Here is a 17911-nt window from a genome sequence, read left to right on the forward strand (position 1 = left end):
CTTTCTCTCTGGCTGCCCTTAACATGTTTTCCTTCATTTCAACTTTGGTGAATCTGACAATGATGTGTCTTGGAGTTGCTCTTCTCGAGGAGTATCTTTGTGGCGTTCTCTGTATTTCCTGAATCTGAATGTTGGCCTGCCTTGCTAGATTGGAGAAGTTCTCCTGGATAATATCTTGCAGAGTGTTTTCCAACTTGGTTCCATTCTGCCCGTCATTTTCAGGTACACCAGTCAGACGCAGGTTTGGTCTTTTCACATAGTCCCAAATTTCTTGGAGGCTTTGTTTGCTTCTTTTTATTCTTTTTTCTCTAAACTTCCCTTCTCGCTTCATTTCATTCATTTCATCTTCCATCGCTGATACCCTTTCTTCCAGTTGATGGCATCTGCTACTGAGGCTTCTGCAATCTTCGCGTAGTTCTCGAAACTTGGCTTTCAGCTCCATCAGCTCCTTTAAGCCCTTCTCTCCATTGGTTATTCTAGTTATCCATTCTTCTAATTTTTTTTTCAAAGTTTTTAACTTCTTTGCTATTGTTTTGAATTTCCTCCCGTAGCTCGGAGTAGTGTGATCGTCTGAAGCCTTCTTCTCTCAACTCGTCAAAGTCATCCTCCATCCAGCTTTGTTCCGTTGCTGGTGAGGAACTGCGTTCCTTTAGAGGAGGAGAGGTGCTCTGCTTTTTAGAGTTTCCAGTTTTTCTGCTCTGTTTTTTCCCCATCTTTGTGATTTTATCTACTTTTGGTCTTTGATGATGGTGATGTACAGATGGGTTTTTGGTGTGGATGTCCTTTCTGTTTGTTAGTTTCCCTTCTACCAGACAGGACCCTCAGCTGCAGGTCTGTTGGAGTTTGCTAGAGGTCCACTCCGGACCCTGTTTGGCTGGGTGTTAGCAGTGGTGGCTGCAGAACAGTGGATTTTCGTGAGACCACAAATTCAGCTGTCTGATAGTTCCTCTGGAAGTCTTGTCTCAGAGGAGTACCCGGCTGAGAGAGGTGTCAGTCTGTCCCTACTGGGGGGTGCCTCCCAGTTAGGCTGCTCGGGGGTCAGGGACCCACTTTAGGAGGCAGTCTGTCCGTTCTCAGATCTGCAGCTGCGTGCTGGGAGAACCACTACTGTCTTCAAAGCTGTCAGTCAGACAGGGACATTTAAGTCTGCAGAGGTTCCTGCTGAATTTTTGTTTGTGTGTGCCCTGCTCCCAGAGGTGGAGCCTACAGAGGCAGGCAGGCCTCCTTGAGCTGTGGTGGGCTCTACCCAGTTCGAGCTTCCTGGCTGCTTTGTTTACCTAAGCAAGCCTGGGCAATGGCGGGCGCCCCTCCCTCAGCCTCGCTGCCGCGGTGCAGTTTGATCTCATACTGCTGTGCTAGCAATTAGCAAGACTCCGTGGGCATAGGACCCTCTGAGCCAGGTGCGGGACACAATCTCCTAGTGTGCCGTTTTCCAAGCCGGTTGGAAAAGCACAGTATTAGGGTGGGAGTGAGCCGATTTTCCAGGTGCCATCTGTTACCCCTTTCTTTGACTAGGAAAGGGAACTCCCTGACCCCTTGCACTTCCTGAGTGAGGCAATGCCTTGCCCTGCTTCGGCTCGCGCACCGTGCGCTGCACTGACTGTCCCGCACCCACTGTTTGGCACTCCCTAGTGAGATGAACCCGGTACCTCAAACGGAAATGCAGAAATCACCCATCTTCTGTGCCACTCAGGCTGGGAGCTGTAGACTGGAGCTGTTCCTATTCAGCCATCTTGGGAAAGTATCTTTTTTTTTGTTTTCTTTTTTGGAGATGGAGTCTTGCTCTGTCACCCAGGCTGGGGTGCAGTGGTGCGATCTCAGCTCACTGCAAGCTCCGCCTCCTGGGTTCACACCATTCTCCTGCCTCAGCCTCCTGAGTAGCTGGGACTACAGGTGCCCGCCACCACGCCCGGCTAATTTTTTTTGTATTTTTAGTAGAGGGGGTGTTTTGCCATATCAGCCAGAATGGTCTTGATCTCCTGACCTCGTGATCTGCCCGCCTCGGCCTCCCAAAGTGCTGGGATTACTGGTGTGAGCCACCACGCCCGGCCATGTATATGTATTTTAAAACATATTGTATAGGATATATATGTACAATTTTTATTTGTCAACTTAAAAAAGAATGGAGACTTGAGGACATGGGGTGTTCTTAAACAGGAGTGTGACATTCGGTCTTGTTTTAGAAGAATCCTATTTTGGAGGCTTTGTGGGGAGAGCAGGTTGGAGTGGGGCAACTTTAAGAGGTTCATGGTGACCTTGGCAAGTGCAGATTTGATGAAATGATGGGGGCAGGGGTCAGGGAAAGGCAATCCCAAATCTTGGACTTCCAGATCATTGATTTTTTTCTAATGTCCTGTGATCTTTTTCTTTTACCCACTTCACCATTATGTGAACTACCTCAGAATTGCTTATTTTAAATATCCTACTTTTTGACCGTCATTTAAGAAAAAATATTTCCAACAAACCTACTTTAGCATCTCCACTTCAAAAAGTCTTTACTCCCAAACACTGCCCCTACTACTTTTCATACACATCAACCACCTGCCCACATCCACCTCTGGTTCTTGCTGCCTTCTTTGTTGAGCTTAATCTGTGCTCCTCCCCTAAACCTCTACCCAATGTACCCCCAATCTTCTTGCCATTTTCTCCTTTTATTGTGAATATTGTATATGTCATTCCCCCTTTCCACTGTCACCTTCTCACAGCATTTAAACTAAAGTCTCTCCTATTTTAAACAATAGTCAGCCGGACATGGTAGCTCATGCGTGTAATCCTAGTGCTTTGGGAGGCTGACACAGGAGGATTACTTGAGGCCAGGAGTTTGAGACCAGACTGGGCAACATAGCAAGACCCTGTTTCTACAAAAACACTTAACTTATATATATATTTTTTAGACAGAGTCTTATTCTGTTACCCAGGCTGGAGTGCAATGGTGCAGTCTCTGCTCACTGCAGCCTCTGCCTCCCAGGTTCAGGTGATTATCCTGCCTCAGCCTCCTGAGTAGCTGGGACTACAGGCACATGCAACCATGCCTGGCTAATTTATTTTTGTATTTTTACTAGAGATGGGGTTTTACCACGTTGGTCAGGCTGGTTCCAAAATCCTAACCTCAAATGATCCTCCTGCCTCAGTCTCCCAACTTGCTGGAATTACAGGTGTGAGCTACTGCCCCCAGCTGAAAAACTTACTTGGATGATGTTGTGGGTGCCTGTAGTTCCAGCTACATGGGAGGCTGAGGTGGGAGACTCACTTGAGCCTGGGAGTTTGAGCCTGCAGTGAGCCATGATTGTGCCACTACACTCCAGCCTGGGTGACAGAGTGAGACCCCATCTCTTAAAACAAAACCAAACCATTACATAACCCCAGTCTTCCTTTCAGGGCATACTCCCTCTATCTCCCACCCTTTCTCCTTCCTTTCACAACCCTGCTTCTCAAAAGAACTGTCAACCTTTGCTGGCTCAACTTTTTTTTTTTTTTTTTTTGGAGACAGAGTCTCACTCTGTTGCCCAGGCATGATCTCCGCTCACTGTAACCTCTGCCTCCCAGGTTCAAGAGATTCTCCTGCCTCAGCCTCCCGAGTAGCTGGGACTATAGGCGCCTGCCACCACACCCGGCTAATTTTTGTATTTTTATTAGAGACGGGGTTTCACCTTATTGGCCAGGCTGGTCTTGAACTCCTGACCTCATGATCCACCTGCCTTGGCCTCCCAAAGTGCTGGGATTACAGGCATGAGCCATTGTGCCTGGCCTGCTGCCTCAACTCTTTACATCTTCTGCACCCTTGTTTATGTAGGAATTGAAGTCACCAATTATAATAACAAATAGTTGTTGAAGATGATTTAAGTACTAAACTCTTCAATAAATAGGGGTAAAATGGGGCAGTAGCTAAAAGGTCAGTAGTTGGGACCCTTTACAATCTTAAAGAGAAGGACCATTCAATCATGACCAGTATTGGACAGCTCATTGACACCAGAGTGAAGAGCTCAAAGCCAGATTTACATTAAGAAAACTAATGTGGGCTGGGTGTGGTGGCTCACACCTGTAATCCCAGCACTTTGGGAGGCCAAGGTGGGTGGATCGTGAGGTCAGGAGACTGAGACCATCCTGGCCAACATGGTGAAACCCCATCTCTACTAAAAATACAAAAACTAGCTGGGTGTGGTGCCACGCACCTGTAGTCCCAGCTACTCAGGAGGCTGAGGCAGGAGAGTCACCTGAACCCGGGAGGCAGAGGTTGCACTGAGCCAAGATCGTGCCACCGCCCTCCAGTCTGGTGACAGAGCAAGACTCCGTCTTAAAACAAAACAAAACAAAAAAACCCAAACTAATGTGATGTTTCTTCTATGAGAGTTGTGAAGCAAACCATATGTATGTGTGCATATATGTGCATACTGTCACTTCTATAACATTGTGTGTATATGTTATAAGCATAAAACTATGTCTAGAAAAGTGTTCACTAGTGTTAACAGTGATTACCACTAGGGCCTAGGATTTGAGTAATCTTTACTTTTTAGAAAAAAGCTTGAATATTCTTTGAAAATGTGTATCATTCTTGAATTCAGGAAGATGTAAAATAATTTTACATTTTGGGGGAAGCTTTTAATGGATTGTTTTAAAGTGACCTTCATTCTTACCTTGCCTCCATTTTAAACTGCATGTCTAGTAAGAAGGAGGATAGAAATCAAGAAGGGTCGGTGGCTCATGCCTGTAATCCCAGCACTTTGGGAGGCCGAGGCGGGCGGATCACGAGGTCAAGAGATTGAGACCATCCTGGCCAACATTGTGAAACCCTGCCTGTACTAAAAAATACAAAAATTAGCCAGGCATGGTGGCGTGTGCCTGTAGTCCCAGCTACTTGGCAGGCTGAGGCAGTAGAATCACGTGAACCCAGGAGGCGGAGGTTGCAGTCAGCTGAGATCGCACCACTGCACTCCAGCCTGGGCGACAGTGCAAGACTGTTTCCAAAAAAAAAAAAAAAAAAAAAAAAAAGGGTGATGGGAAGTGACTTAATCTTCTTGTATGGTTGGATCCTTAGGTTCAAGCAGGTAGCGGAAAATCAGTTGCAGGAAGACACCTGTGTCACACCTAGGCACAAACCCAAGTGCAGAGACCCCTCCTACTGCATGCAGTCAGAACATGAACCTGCTTTTAAGTTTTTGCTTCCCTGGAAAAAATGAGAATATTGCAATAAATTTGTTGAATAGCAAAAATTAAACAATTATAGCAATATGTCAGATAACTTAAGCTTCTTCAGGAAAAAAAAAATTTGTACTTTAGGAAAAAAGCAATGTCTAATTTGTTACATTGTCTTTACAAACCATTCATTAGCGTTTATGTCGTGAGCTTGTGTCCATTATGGTCAGAGTAGTTAGATTGTGAATTGTGGGCTTGAAAGAGAAATGTATTCTTTCAACTGCTGGAATCTAGCACTTGACTTTTCTCATGCTGAAAGATGATTTTTCTTTATTTAGAAAATTTCCTCAGGCCTTGGCCAAAATGTTTTTAAAGCTTTGATCCTTTCATAAAGAATAAAGAAAAGAGGACAGGTGCAGTGGCTCATGCCTATAATCCTGGTGCTTTGAGAGGCCAAGGCAGGAGGACTGCTTGAGGCCAGGAGTTTGAGACCAGCCTGGGTAACATAGTGAGAAATTGTCTCTACAAAAATTTTAAAAATTAGCTTGGCATGGTGGTACATGCCTGTAGTCCCAGCTACTCTGCAGGCTTAGTGGGAGAATTGCTCGAGTCTGGGAATTTGAGGTTCAGTGAGCTGCAATTGTACCACCGTACCCCAGCCTGGTTGACAGACCAAGGCACTGTCTCCAAAAAAAAAAAAAAAAAAAAAAAAAAGAACACTATTAAATCGTATACAGAAAAAATTAGCACACATATTCTCCTATGAGTGCCACTTGAGGAAGACAAACTCAGAATAGAAATGTACAGTCTTCCATTCACATAATGAATATTTGAGCACCAATTCTGTTTCCAGCATCAAGTTGGGAACTGGGAATAATACCATGCTGAATAAGACATCAGTTCTTGTCTTGAGAATATCTTAATCTAGTGGAGGTAAGAATGGTCAGTAGGCAGTTACTTATAGAGTAGTACCTGCTTCAACTGGGAATTCACAGGGTGCTTCCATGAGCACAGAGGTGCTCCCACACCAGTATTTGAGGGTAAGGAAGACAACTTGGAAAAGTTCCATGGAACTTCTTTAATTTATGCATGACCTTAGTATAAAATTTAAATCCTTACTTTGGCCTTTACTGGAAATATTTTAAGTTGCTACTAGGTCGTACCACTTAAGATATGGTGGGCAGCATTTTTTATACCCACTGTGACTTGCATGGACACTGTTGAACCTTTACATGTGGTATCTGGAGAATACATAGGAATCAGGACAAAGGGGTGGGGAGAGAGAAGGACAAAAGAAGGAATGATATGAGAAATAGTGCTAAGATGAGTGACCACACTTGTCACTAGACAGCACTGAATATGGTTTTTTTTTTTTTTTTTTTTTTTTTTTTTCTGAGACGGAGTCTCATTCTGTCACCCAGGCTGGAGTGCAATGATGTGATCTTGGCTCACTGCAACCTCTGCCTCCCAGGTTCAAGCGATTCTCCTGACTCAGCCTCCTGAGTAGCTGGGAGATTACAGGCGTGCACCACCATGCCTGGCTAATTTTTGTATTTTTAGTAGAGACAGGGTTTCACCGTGTTAGTCAGGATGGTCTCAAATCTCCTAACCTTGTGATCCACCTGCCTCGGCCTCCCAAAGTGCTGAGATTACAGGTGTGAGCCACTGCGCCTGGCCAGTGCTGAACTTTTCATAATAAACTATAGGTGTATGGTTAGGCTAGCATAAATGGTTTCTAGTGAGTTTTTGCTCAGAATACCATTTATTCTTCAGAGTAGCTACAAGGGCAAGGAAGGTTAAGGTGCCTGACACCACACTTAGTATATTTTTTTTATCCGTAACACTTCAAACATTTTAATTGGAAATCATTTCAAACTTACAAGTAGGGTTACAATGATAATACAAATAATCCTTGCTTCATTGCCTTATTTCTTTCATTCTCTCACATTCTCCCTCACACGTGTGTGCACATGCCTGGATAATTTTGTTTGAGTCATTTAAGAATAAGTTGCATATGTCGGCCAGGCACGGTGGCTCACGCCTGTAATCTCAGCACTGTGGGAGGCTGAGGCAGGCGGATCACGAGGTCAGGAGAGCAAGACCATTCTGGATAACACAGTGAAACCCCGTCTCTACTAAAAATACAAAAAAATAGCTGGGTGTGGTGGCAGGTGCCTGTAGTCCCAGCTACTTGGGAGGCTGAGGCAGGAGAATGGCGTGAACCCGGGAGGTGGAGGTTGCAGTGAGCCGAGATTGCGCCACTGCCCTCCAGCCTGGGCGAGAGTGAGACTCCATCTCAAAAAAAAAAAAAAAGAGAAAAAAAAGAGTAAGTTGCATATATCATAGTCTCTATTCCTAAATACAACAGTGTATACTTTTGTAGAAGATACTTTTACATAAATGCAGTAACTTCAGTATATTTAATATTGATATAATACTGTTTTCTAAGCTACTATCCATATTCCGTCAGTAACTTCAATGTCCTTTATAGCAGTGGTCCCCAACCTCTTTGGCACCAGGATCTGGTTTTGTGGAAGACAATTTCCCATGGACCAGGGTTAAAAGGGGATGGATGGTTCTGGGATGATTCAAATGTATTACGTTTTTTGTGCACCTTATTTCTATTATTACATTGTAATATATAATGAAATAATTATATAATTCACCATAATGTAGACTTGGAGGAAGCTCTGAGCTTGTTTTCTTGCAACTAGACGGTCCCATCTGGGGGTTTATGGGAGACAGTGACAGATCATTAGGCATTAGATTCTCCTAAGGAGTGCGCAACCTAGATCCCTTGCATGTGCAGTTCACAATAAGGTTTGCGCTCCTATGAGAATCTAATGCCACGGCTGATAAGACAGGAGGCAGAGCTCATGCGCTAATGGGAGATATCGGGAATGGCTGTAAATACAGATGAAGTTTTGCTTGGGTCACCTGCTGCTCACCTCCTGTGTGGCCTGGTTCCTAATGCCCAGGAGGCTGGGGACCACCTGCTTTACATTTTCTTCTCCGACACAGAATCTAGTCTAGGATTAGGTACTGCATTTAGTTATCATGTCTACTTAGACTCCTTTAATTTGGAACATTGTCACATCTTTTTTTTTTTTTTTGACACTGACACTTTTTAAAGAGTCCCTTTTATTGTTCATAGTATTAAAATACTAGATAACCTGTTAGTACCTGGCACAGGGTTAGTACTTATTTATTGCTTGATCTTGAAGACAGATATGCCTCCAAACAGGAAAGAAAAATGATTGGTAAATGTTCATCTAGGCTGTAAGCACTGTTAAGAGCTGTCCACTTTGCCTTAACTAGTAAAGCATATCCCATGTAATCATTTTTCAGAATTAAATACCATTTTAATATAAGGGTATCCAGCTCTATTTTACATTGTTGCCTACTCATTACAACATTTCACTCATTTAGTTATACAGTTCTCTGCTTTGGAATTTTAACTTTATATGGAATTTAAAAAAAAGTCTTTGTCAAAACTAGCCATGTCTCCTGATTTGCAAGTGAAGCAACCAAATGAAGAATAGAAAGCACTTCTGGGTGAAATTTAACCTTTTGATCAGGGGATTATATAATAGACATTTCACATAATTTAGGTGAGAATTCCAGTCTTATAGCAAAAACATAACTATTATTTTGGGGAAAATGGACATCAAGTACATGTGAGAAAATTACTTCTTGTAATTTTGCACAGTAAGTAAGACTACAAAACACACAGGCTGCACAAATCTCAATGAAGTGCAGAATTACATTGAATGCTAGGTTAATCTTATTTTGGTGCTCATAGCACAGAGTCCATCAACACTTGATTATTTTCTGTATGGATGTAGATTTTCTAATCTTTTGTGTAAATTTTACCACTCCACCGCAAACAGATGGCAGGAATGTTTTACAAAGTACTTTTCTTTAGAGTGCAGTGTACATGGTTGCCATTGAACCAACACTGATAGTTCTGCCAGAAGTAGGAATTGAGAACACAATTGCAACACAGACAAACCTGAGCCTCTAGTCCCAAGTCCCCTACTTAGCTGGCAGTGTGGCCTTGAGTTTGCTAAGCTTCCATTTTCTCATCCATAAAATGGGAATAATGGTAGTTCCTGCCATGTAAAGGCAGTATGAGGTTGGTATAAAAGCTTTGAAATGAAATAAAACAGGGCTCTGAGATGGGTCTAGTTTGGCCAACATTTCCAATTCTACATTTCAGTGTTCAGCATATTAACATGCTTTTAGGTTGTTTTTGTGTTTCCAACTGCATATATCTCATCATTCATGAGCTGCTCAATTAAGAAAGTCTGAGCCACCCCTAAAGATGGCAACATGAAATAAAGCCATCTTTGAAGCACCCAAAATCACAAACAGGGCCTTGCCCAAGGTTAAGTCATGATTCTGCAGGTAAACTATGCACTGCCACAGTATACAGGGACCCCAAACTGGCTGGTGTGAAAGTCATCCTTCTATAATAGAAATGGAGTCCCAATGCTCTAAATCCTATACACATCACTTGGGGAATCTCTTTAAAATGAAGATTCTGATTTAGTAGGTCTGGAGTGCGGGCTGAGATTCTGCATTTGTAGAATGTGTTTAGTGAAATATTTTGATACTATCATTCTAAAGACCAATGATAAATACACTGAAACTTTATTAAGAGGTCAGGGTATATAGAAAACAAAAGGTATGTTTGCAAAATTATTTATTTACATCTTAAGCTCACATTAAAATTTTTCTAGGATAGAATGGCTAAGATGAAATATACAAAGCTGATATAAACACATAACTCATTAATCTTTATCTGAACAGAAATATAGAGATGGCTTTAGATAATCTGTTTTTCCTTCACAAAACCAATGTTCCCTTAAGTCATGCCATGATAATGTCTCCCCATTAAGAACTTAACTTGTATTGCCCAAAAAAGCTGAGAAGCAAAAAGCTAACTTTGATTTGTTAAACAGCTATTCATATGCCACAAAACCAAAACGATTTTACAGTGCTGAGAGGTCCAGATAGGTCCAAACGTGATGATTTTTAAATGAGTGCTTTGGTTAATTAGGCTTTGACTTGATTTTTGGCATTACTTGTATAATTATATCATTCCAATGAGTCACTACAGGTAATCCATTCAAAACATGACTTGCTTAATACTATCACAAAGCACTTAGCCTTGCCGTGACTGGAAATACCTTTAAGATGCTGACAATAGCAACAATTTCTCTTTTCTTTCACTCAGCAAGAGAAATCACAGAAATCACAAAATAAAAAATTCATTTCTCACATGTTAAAAAAGCAAAGTCTGCCATAAACCCTTAGAGAAGAAACAGTTTCTCATAATATCTGCCCTGGGTATTAGTGCATTATTAAAATACTAGACCTGTAAGATCTCTTCCTATGCCTTGGAAGCCTATGACTTCATGATCTACTCATGAAAAATATGCCGAAGGCTAAATATGCAATGCATTGAAATTTCTGGGAAGAATTCACATTTACAACCATTTAAAAAATCTGGATTTAGTAAGAGTTTTAGAAAAATAAATAAAACACTGTGGTTCTACTTCTCCCCTTCTACTCTCCCTTCACAAATCTGAGCTTAAGTGCAGGCTTCTAAAAAGCAGAAGAGAGCAAAATAGGATGAGAGAGGTGGGTTTTACTATCCACATTTTCCTTTTCTTAATGTAACGTATTATCACAAAGGCAAACTTGATTCCCTTTTCTTGAAACGAAGATCCCATCTTCTGAGACGATCTTAAATAATTGTTCTTAAATCAAAAAGCTTAAAAATCAGTGCTTTTAATAAGCAACCAAATGCCTATAAAATATATAACTTAATATTTGGAAGAGTGCTATTGTAAAGTTTGAAACAAGATCTAAACATAATTTTAAGTTTACATTTAATGTCTAAAAGGTCTTTTAAAAGCTATAAGCTCTATTATAAATTGCCAACTAAATTATAAATTGCCACTCACCTTCTCAAAAATTGTTGCACAAATGTATACATTTAAGGTATCTGTATGATATTTCTCATATTGATCTTTTTCCCAATCTCATAAGTGGGATAAAAAGAGAAATTAAGCACCTAGATGTTGGTTAAATTCATTTGAGCAGCATTTTGATTTTGAATAGAGATTCTAAATGTAGTCTAAACTTTCCAGAAAGTCATATTTACATTCATTGTACATTTTATATACACATAAATACAAATTTATAGGAAATAAACAAATTAACCTACACCTATCATAGTATAAAGGACAAAAATTAAAAATACAACAACTGTAATCACATGCTAAGGCCAGCTATCTGGGAAATATTATTATTCAGTTCCAACAGCAATAACCTTGAGTAACTTGACACATATCACATAAATACACTACAGGTACTTAGTTTATTGTCCTTAGCCTAGGCCAATCCACAGTTTTAAGTGAAACAATTTTCTGTGAAAGCTAATGCCATACAAGTAGTTAAACACTTACTAGAAATGTTTGCACCGCAGAAGAAAGATCTAAAGAAGACATGATAGCAGATGTCAAATATTTTGAAGTATAATTCTAGAGATGGATTAAAATTAACTCTTTATCTAGGGGGAAGTCAGGGCTTTCTGACAAGAGCTGTGCAAAAATTCAAAGGTCTGCTTCATCAGTGTGAACTCCCAGTCCCACAAAAAACAGTGCCTTGTTAAGGCTCTTGTAGGCCTCCTGGGTTGACCGGTGAGACTCATAAGCCCCAAGAAACCCTGAAGTTCCCTGATGGAAATTACTTTGTTGAGATTGAGTTTCTGACATGATGACTTCTTGGGCAGTTTGCTTTCTCTTGTGTTCCTGCCCATAAAGCAGTGCTTGGTTTTGCTGTTACACCTTTTGTAAATAGATGGGCTTGGCCCTCCAGGAATATATCAAAGCGAACTTTTTGGATTATTGTCTCATGAAAACAAGCAGGTTGTTGTGATGAGCTTGGATAGTGCCTTGCACCTAGTAAGTCTTCCACCAACTGCTGGCGGAAGTGGCTAGAGGCAGATACTATAATTGGAAGAAAAAAAGGTTACCGAATCTAAAATGTTGACTGTTCTATAAGGTTTTGATCTTGAGCATGAGTGGAAAGTCCTGTTTGGCACTCCTTGACCTCAGGTGGCATGCCAGTGATTATCACAGTAAGAAATTCTTAGAATCAGATTTGAGGTATAGAAGGAACAAGAAACACAGAAAATTTTGACCTATATTCAATAAACTCTTCTGTAAGTCAGGTTTTTAACCCTAAAATCAAGGCCTTTTTTTCCCCAGCATATTAAATTTACTAAAAATGTAGAAATAAAAATTCTACTATGGCTGTAAATATATGACAAATAGATGAGGTCACATGGTTTATACATTTCAAATTCTTAGAGAGGCCCTACAGTAGTTCAGGAAGACAGTTCACTGTATTGTTCCCTGAGTTCTTGAGGCAACCTCAAGTAAATTCATGAACTCCAAGATTTGAGAGACAGAAAACCTACATGGTCTGCTTATCCCTCTTTTCTAAGAGTAGCTATTTACTCCAAAGTGGTTTGTTCAGTGCTTTCCCTATAGTTCAACTGCTTTAATTATGTGGCTTTATCCATTTCTTAGAAGACCAGCTTCCCAAATGAAACTTTTAAGAGAAAGAAGAAAAGGCTGTTTAAAGCCAGTAAGCTTTTAACATTAGTTAAGAGTGCAATTGAGTAAATCAGTTCTAAATCTATAATACAAAAAGAGTGGTAATACTGTCACAGGTGTTAGAAGGTGAGAATTCTACAGATTTGGGTTTGTCTGACCTCAGTGGTTAATAACCACTTAATAAGCCCTGCCTCCTAACCAATTATACTCTACCAATTAATTGTGTACCAATTCAAAGAACCAAAACTATTATAATGACTTTCCAGTATTTAAATATGTAAGAACACCACCTAAATTTGGTTCTAAAATAAAGTTTATAACAACCATTCTCATCAGATCTCAAACTTCAAATATCTAGACTTTACACATAGATTTGTAATAATTAAAAAAAAATCAAAACCACAAAAACTCATTCAAAACTGGTATTTTTTAGGTTCTTGAATTGTTTTCATACGGCCACATTCTTGGTGGCTATTAGAATTTTAAAATAAATTCAAATCTTGGGAATAATTTAGCGAAATACGTATTTTCAAACTCCCATAAGGATCTATTTAGAAAAACTAATTATGATAAATGGAAACTCCAGTTCTGTTGCTGGCAGTTTTAGGTTAGGCTTCATTTTAACTTTGAGAACCTACTGAAATGTTCATCTATTTCAGTAAAGTGCACAAATATGAGTGTACCCTTTGGTTTGGCTATGACCTCAAAGGAGGTGTAGAAGTCAATGGCGCTGGTGTCAGGTTCCTAACTATATTACTGAGGCTGGCAATCTTCTCCTCCAGGAGGTAATTTTTCTTCTCTGCTGTTTTCTGTCGCTGTTCAGTTACTTCCAGAGCTTTCAACAACTGGGCATTTTCAACATACAAGTCCTTCACCACTGCGTCTGCCTTAGTGTTCTTGCAGAGCTAGAAACAAAACCAGAAACATCTTGACTCCATTTCTGTAACTCTTCTTAAACCTTCAGTTTAAGGTCTGACATAAGGACAGTTGTCTTATAAAGGCAAATCACTTCTTCTAATTACATTCTTTTATTTTACAATATAGCTTTAACATCAGACTTGGCATCGGGGACACCATTGGAAGAAATCCACTTTTTCCAAGCTATTTCTTTGCATGAGATATTTATGTAAGTTACTAATAGAACAGATTAATATTAGATGGCACCAAAACAAGTTTTTTTCTACCTAGATAGGCATTATTTCTTTATTTATTCTTTAAAAATATCAAATACTTTTATAACTTAAATTCCTGAGGTGTCAGGTGTGGACTGTTTAACTCTGCTTGTAACAACAGATGCTTGAACTTACCATTCATAACTACAACCCACTGATTATTTTAAAATTTAGCTCATGTATTATAACAGAGATAAGATTTGGGCAGTTACTTCTCCTGACTGTCTTTGTTTTGTTTGTTTTGTTTTGCATGGGGGCCTTGTCTAGTCTAATCTTTATAGTTAGAATATATGGTCTAGGTTGGGGTGGGAAAACTTGTTAGCAGCCTTGGGATACTCATTGTTGTTCTGGTTAATATTTTCCAGTCCCCCTTCCCATGTTACCTTTTAAGTGTTCATTTTACACCCAATTTCAAGTAGGGCATCTAAAAGTATAAAGGTTTATGAGAATAAAGAGTAAAGAGTAGCTTAACAACCTATTAGCATTTCAAAGGGCAGGGATAAGGATGACAGCACTCTCAAGTTCAGAACCTAGATGACTGGCAGACGTCACATAACATTTCAGAACCTATTTTCTGTTGAACTTCCCGAATACAACTTTTTGTTCCTTCCTCCCTCCTTTCCTTTCCTTAAAAAACACTTTGATGGTTCTTCATCGCCAACAGAATAAAAATCAAGCTTCTTTCTTGGCTCAGCACTGGAGGCCTACTGTCCTGTTCCCCCTTCCTCTCTAGTCTCTCCTCCTGCCTCTCCCAGGACAGTGTGAACTGGCAATGCTGAAGTGTTTATACGTGTCCACACCCCACATGTGGTCATAACCCATGATGTTCCCACAGCCTAGGATGTCCTTCCCCACACTTTCTTAACTAGTTGAAATCTTAACTCTCAAGATGCGGCTGAAGAGGTCTTCAGGAAGCTTTCTTTAAACTCCTGGGTTGGATCAAATATCTCTTCTCTTGTGTTCCCCTCTACTGAAAACAGGACGGATCCCACTTATTTCTGAACCTACCATTTGGCCAAATGCTTGGCACCTTGTAAGTGCATTCTATATGGGCAGGGGCTTTGTTCACTGTTGTATCCATGTGCCCACAACAGGACCTGGCTCACAGTAACTATGTGTTGAATGCTTGAATATGTGAAAAACTGAATGGATAAATGCTCACTGAACGGGACTTTTTCTTCCCTCTGTATTAAGAAACAGGACAACCAAAAGTTGCTGTCTACAGCTGAATTCAGACCCTCTCTTGGGGTTGTTATTCTTAGGTTTTAAGTATCTGAAGAACTAGGTTGGGCATTTTCTGCCCCCCACCCCACATGTTCATCTCAGTTTCCAGAGAGGCTATAACACTCTCCCAGAGGGCAGTACTTTCCGCTTGTCTCTTCAGTGGATGCACAACTAATTTCTAAACACCAAGGCCACATCTGCCACCAGCAGGTGAAATGGAGCAGGCTGTTTAGTGGTCCTGGAATCTGGGGTCTAGATTCTAATTCAAAGTACATGTTTTTGGAGTTTAGCTGTAACAATAAGATACTTTTTGAGGTTTTCATAAGCTGTTGGGAACAGGAAAGGTAAAGTTCCACTTATTATCCCCCTATTTTTTTAACCAATATCATTTTTCAATTTAAATAGGAATATTTCCTGTCTTGGGCAGAGAAAAATCTGTTGATTCACATGGACCTAAAGTATGTGAATGTACATGCTTTAGGTCCATGTGAATCAACAGATTTTTTTTGATCTTTAAAATCTTAGGTCCATGTGAATCATGTTAACATAGATTTACACTTTTAAATTGTGGACAAACATGCCTTAAACAGAGCTTTGGAAAAAATACAGAGTTCATATTTTTTGGGGTGGTATGAGGGAGAGCAAATCCTAAGTTCTTACAGACATTTATAATAGAATTTGCCTTTATTAGACAACATAAGTTAACGAGTCAATGGCAATAAAGGGATGTAAAACCGGAGTTAAAGCTGGAATGTGATGTGGGTGAACAGAGATGACCAGGGAGGCTCACTTGTTCTTTGAGCTGATTCACTTTCTCTTGAAGAAGCCTTTTCACTAGTTTCAGTTTCTGTTCAACTTCTATCATTCGTTCCTCCATGACAGTTACCAGTTGTTCCTGGTTTCCCTGAAGGGAAGAAAAGTGTATTATTCGAAAATCATGTCGCACTGAAAACACTGGTTTATTTTCCCCACAAGATGCCTAGAGAAAGGACGGCAAATGTTTTGCCTTTGTAACAGGAAGGATGGATTTCTCATGAAATGAGAGTTTTGAGCCCTGCATGGATTGCATATGTCAGAAGAGTAACCCTATCAGAGAAAGGATCAGATTGAAAAATCAAAAGAATCTTACCTGTGTTACCATCATCCCCCGATATAAAGCAAAATTCTGAAAACCCATAATTTAATACCTGTGGGTACCTCTAGTAAAATGGACATCCAAGGTAACTTAGAAGATAGTTATCAACCTCCCATCTGTGATCTGGGTCTCTGCAATGTTGTGGGTCTCTCAACAACAAAACAAGCACTGAATATATTCAGGGTTTCCTAACATATCCAATCAGCTTGCAATATGCATGTCTGTTTTTCCTTTGAAGTGGCTGATGACTGTGAGGGTGGTAAGTGTTTCTTTCTTCATAATAGCCTCTTCCTGCCAATTTTTCTAGTCATCTGTTTCCCACTTGTAAATGTGAAGCACACATCTGGATTGGAGGATAGGTTTACTATCAGAGCAGATTGAAAATGAAAAATCTGTTCTCTCACGACGGTGATGGGTTAAGGAGTAAGTGGGTTTTGTAGAGGAGAGAGACCTAGAGAGATTAGAATGCAATTGACTTATTAGAATGCAACCCCCATCCCTCTGCAGTCCACCAAAATGTCCCCATAAGGAATTTCAGATTTCATAAAGGTGTTAACAGCTGATGGTGGTTAAGACATACTTTAAAAGACATGCAGAATGACCAAACATGAGTCAAAGGCTACCATCTGTTTGGATACTAAGTAGTAACAGTCATAAAAGAAACCCTAAATCATGTGGTAACTATCCTGAGGATAAAAATTGTAATAGGCAAAGGTCTAATGTAGGAAGTAAGTTACAAAAAAATTGGGCCTGGAGGACATCTAGCTTTTGAAAAGGCCTATATTAAAAAAAAATAGCTTTTTAAAGTTCAAACATAAATATAAAATGTCTGATGTCTATTTGCCCAACAACAAAGCAAAACAAAAAAAATAATTCAAAGAACATAGAGTTGGCAAAAGAGTGGGAAAACAGGAAAAACAAAGGCAGTCATATACTTAAAATTTATTTTATTGTTTCATCAAAAATTTCCTGTCAAAAAGATTTATACATCTTATACAAAACAGTATAAATACCCCTGGTTTTCTTCAAATTCCATATATAAAAGTAGTACCTTTTGTTAAAAATAGTTACAACATATGGAATGAGAAAATATATAGACTACATCCTTTCAATAATCTTAAATCCACACTCTTTAGAGGGTATAAATAAAATGATTTGTAACAAGCTGATGTTTGTGAATTTGATTCACAAGATCTGTCATTTCTACATAAATAAGAGACATAATACTGCAAAGTTTAACAGTAAAAATAACAAAATAATTTAAAAGAGCACTTAATTCCAACATAGCTTAGCTTATGTTTCTGTGTGTGGTGTGTGTGCATGGGTGGGTGTGTGCGTCTGTCTGCCATGGTAAGAAATGCCATCAATAGCAGCCCAGTTTTCACAGGTGCCCAATCCTTCTGTAGGAATCTGCGTGCACTGCTCGCTGCTCCGGTAGCAAGGCCTAGAGAAAGAAGGCAAGTGGTACACTTCACCCTCATGTCAGGATGAGTTTTTAGGGGGAGTCTAAATTCACACATCTACAATGCAAACAATTTTTAAAAGCACACACATTAACACTACATAGGCAAGCAAAGCAACACAAAATGCAGAAGCGATCACATCACTCCACACAC

General features: G+C 40.0%; 1 protein-coding gene across 14 annotated transcripts in view; it reads right to left on the minus strand.

Annotated features, from left to right (window-relative positions):
* Positions 1–9769: 9769 nt before the first annotated feature.
* The window catches only part of NIN (ninein), a 115167-nt gene continuing 107025 nt past the window's right edge, over positions 9770–17911 (minus strand). For 8 of the 14 annotated variants that reach the window (XM_030810306.1, XM_030810384.1, XM_030810338.1 and 5 more), the window contains 2 exons: positions 15951–16064; positions 9770–13669 (listed from right to left, as the gene is read on the minus strand). In XM_030810306.1, the coding sequence (XP_030666166.1) occupies positions 13460–13669; positions 15951–16064 (324 nt within the window). In that variant the 3' untranslated portion in view covers positions 9770–13459. Of the gene's footprint in view, positions 13670–15825; positions 17740–17911 lie in introns of those variants that run through there. The other 6 variants (XR_004029617.1, XR_004029620.1, XR_004029616.1 and 3 more) reach the window with 3 other exon arrangements.

This window comes from Nomascus leucogenys, chromosome 1a (assembly GCF_006542625.1).
Source record: "Nomascus leucogenys isolate Asia chromosome 1a, Asia_NLE_v1, whole genome shotgun sequence".
Taxonomy (NCBI): domain Eukaryota; kingdom Metazoa; phylum Chordata; class Mammalia; order Primates; family Hylobatidae; genus Nomascus; species Nomascus leucogenys.